This window comes from Fopius arisanus, unplaced genomic scaffold (assembly GCF_000806365.1).
Source record: "Fopius arisanus strain USDA-PBARC FA_bdor unplaced genomic scaffold, ASM80636v1 scaffold00629, whole genome shotgun sequence".
In the NCBI taxonomy this organism is placed as follows: domain Eukaryota; kingdom Metazoa; phylum Arthropoda; class Insecta; order Hymenoptera; family Braconidae; genus Fopius; species Fopius arisanus.
The window spans coordinates 1-1,454 of record NW_011888368.1 but is presented as its reverse complement, the minus strand read 5'-3'; the positions used below and the strand labels follow the sequence as shown (position 1 = coordinate 1,454).

Sequence of the window (1,454 nt, the reverse complement as noted above, 5' to 3'; positions counted from 1 at the left end):
TCCTCATTAACTTTCAATTATTACAATTATTTTAATCAATTACTTTTTAATCTCGTAAATTTACATATAAATAAATTTTAATCTCGAGTAACGATTTTTATTATTTTTTCGTGTCAAAGAATAATTAATTCTTCATTTTGTTTGAGTAATATAATTGTTTTCTCCATGAAAATTAAATTTATATAAATATAAAAATATGATAATTCAAATGATTGATTATTTGAATAATTTTTCGTTCCACATTTCGTTTTTTCGGTTATTTGGAATAGGAAATTCTGTTTTCATCTTCCGAGGTAGTTTGATTATATCTGTCTGAGCAAAGCACACTGTTGTCTATTTAATCCGTAAAATTTCGCTACAAGCAGTTTAATCAGGATGAATGGCTGACCTGTGTTGGTAGTACTATCAGCGCGACACATATCATGCAGACCATGTAGAGTTGTGAGGGCCAAATGTCTGGAACAAAATCGCCATATCCTACTGTAGAAAATGTTACCACCACGAAATATGTACTTTGAAACAAGTTTAAATGCCGGTGTCCGGCTCTCTGGAAGTGCTGAATGCCGCATACACTGAAATTCAAAACATTAATCCATGTTTAACATTTCATTTTAGAAATTAATTACAGAGACACGTGATAACCGATTGACAATAATTTCAAAGGAATTGGCAAAGATCTTGCGCCACATAAATAATTATATTTTTTTTTGTAGTAATTTCGTATTGTTCTAATGTTTAACGATTAAAAGGAGCACACGTTCTAATAATAATAAAATTATATGTATATATATATATGAATTTATATAAAGAGTATGTGAACAGATATTTAGGATAATGTAATATAATATAATGTAATAATAATTATTAGGATTTTTTCTCAAAGATTTACCTCAATTAAAAAAAGACTTTCTCCTAATTCCATAAAACGGTTTTTTGTGATTAAATTATATAAAAAAAACTAGTGTCTTCTGCAAGCAACTTTTTGCTGAGGCGCCCGTTATAAATTCCTCTGAAGAGAATTTTAATATTCATTGTACGTGGGATTATGTAGGTTTACAGAGGGAGAGAATTAGATGTAAATTATGCACAAAAGATTTATGCAGAATTGATGTTTACACTTTCATCTCCGGGGCCAAGTCGGAATTTACCGACGCAAGGCGGATTATTTAATTAAACAGAGGAGAGAAAAATTCATTGTGATGATGAGAATTCGTATTATACGTAATCTACGGAGAAGCAGACTGAAAATAAAGTTTAACACTTTCGGTATAATTTCAGGTGCTGTGTATCCCTGAATTTTGTGATAGATTGAGGCAATTCAAGTGCTATCAACAATTTCGTACTGATCACCTCATGTTTTTTTAACCGCAGAATCGATTCACCTGAATATTCTGAATATCGATGAATTTATTATGAATATTCTAGTGTTTGAAGAACCTTCCCATTCTTCAGTA

The 1,454-nt window shown here is 30.2% G+C and overlaps 1 protein-coding gene across 1 annotated transcript in view; it reads right to left on the bottom strand.

The window, feature by feature from the left end:
• LOC105273013 (potassium channel subfamily T member 2-like) overlaps positions 1-598 on the bottom strand; it is a gene marked incomplete at both ends in the record, with an annotated part of 4,400 nt that extends 3,802 nt beyond the window's left edge. The window contains one exon of the mRNA XM_011315249.1: positions 389-598. Coding sequence (XP_011313551.1) covers positions 389-598 — 210 coding nt within the window. The remainder of the gene's footprint in view (positions 1-388) is intronic.
• Positions 599-1,454: the final 856 nt, after the last annotated feature.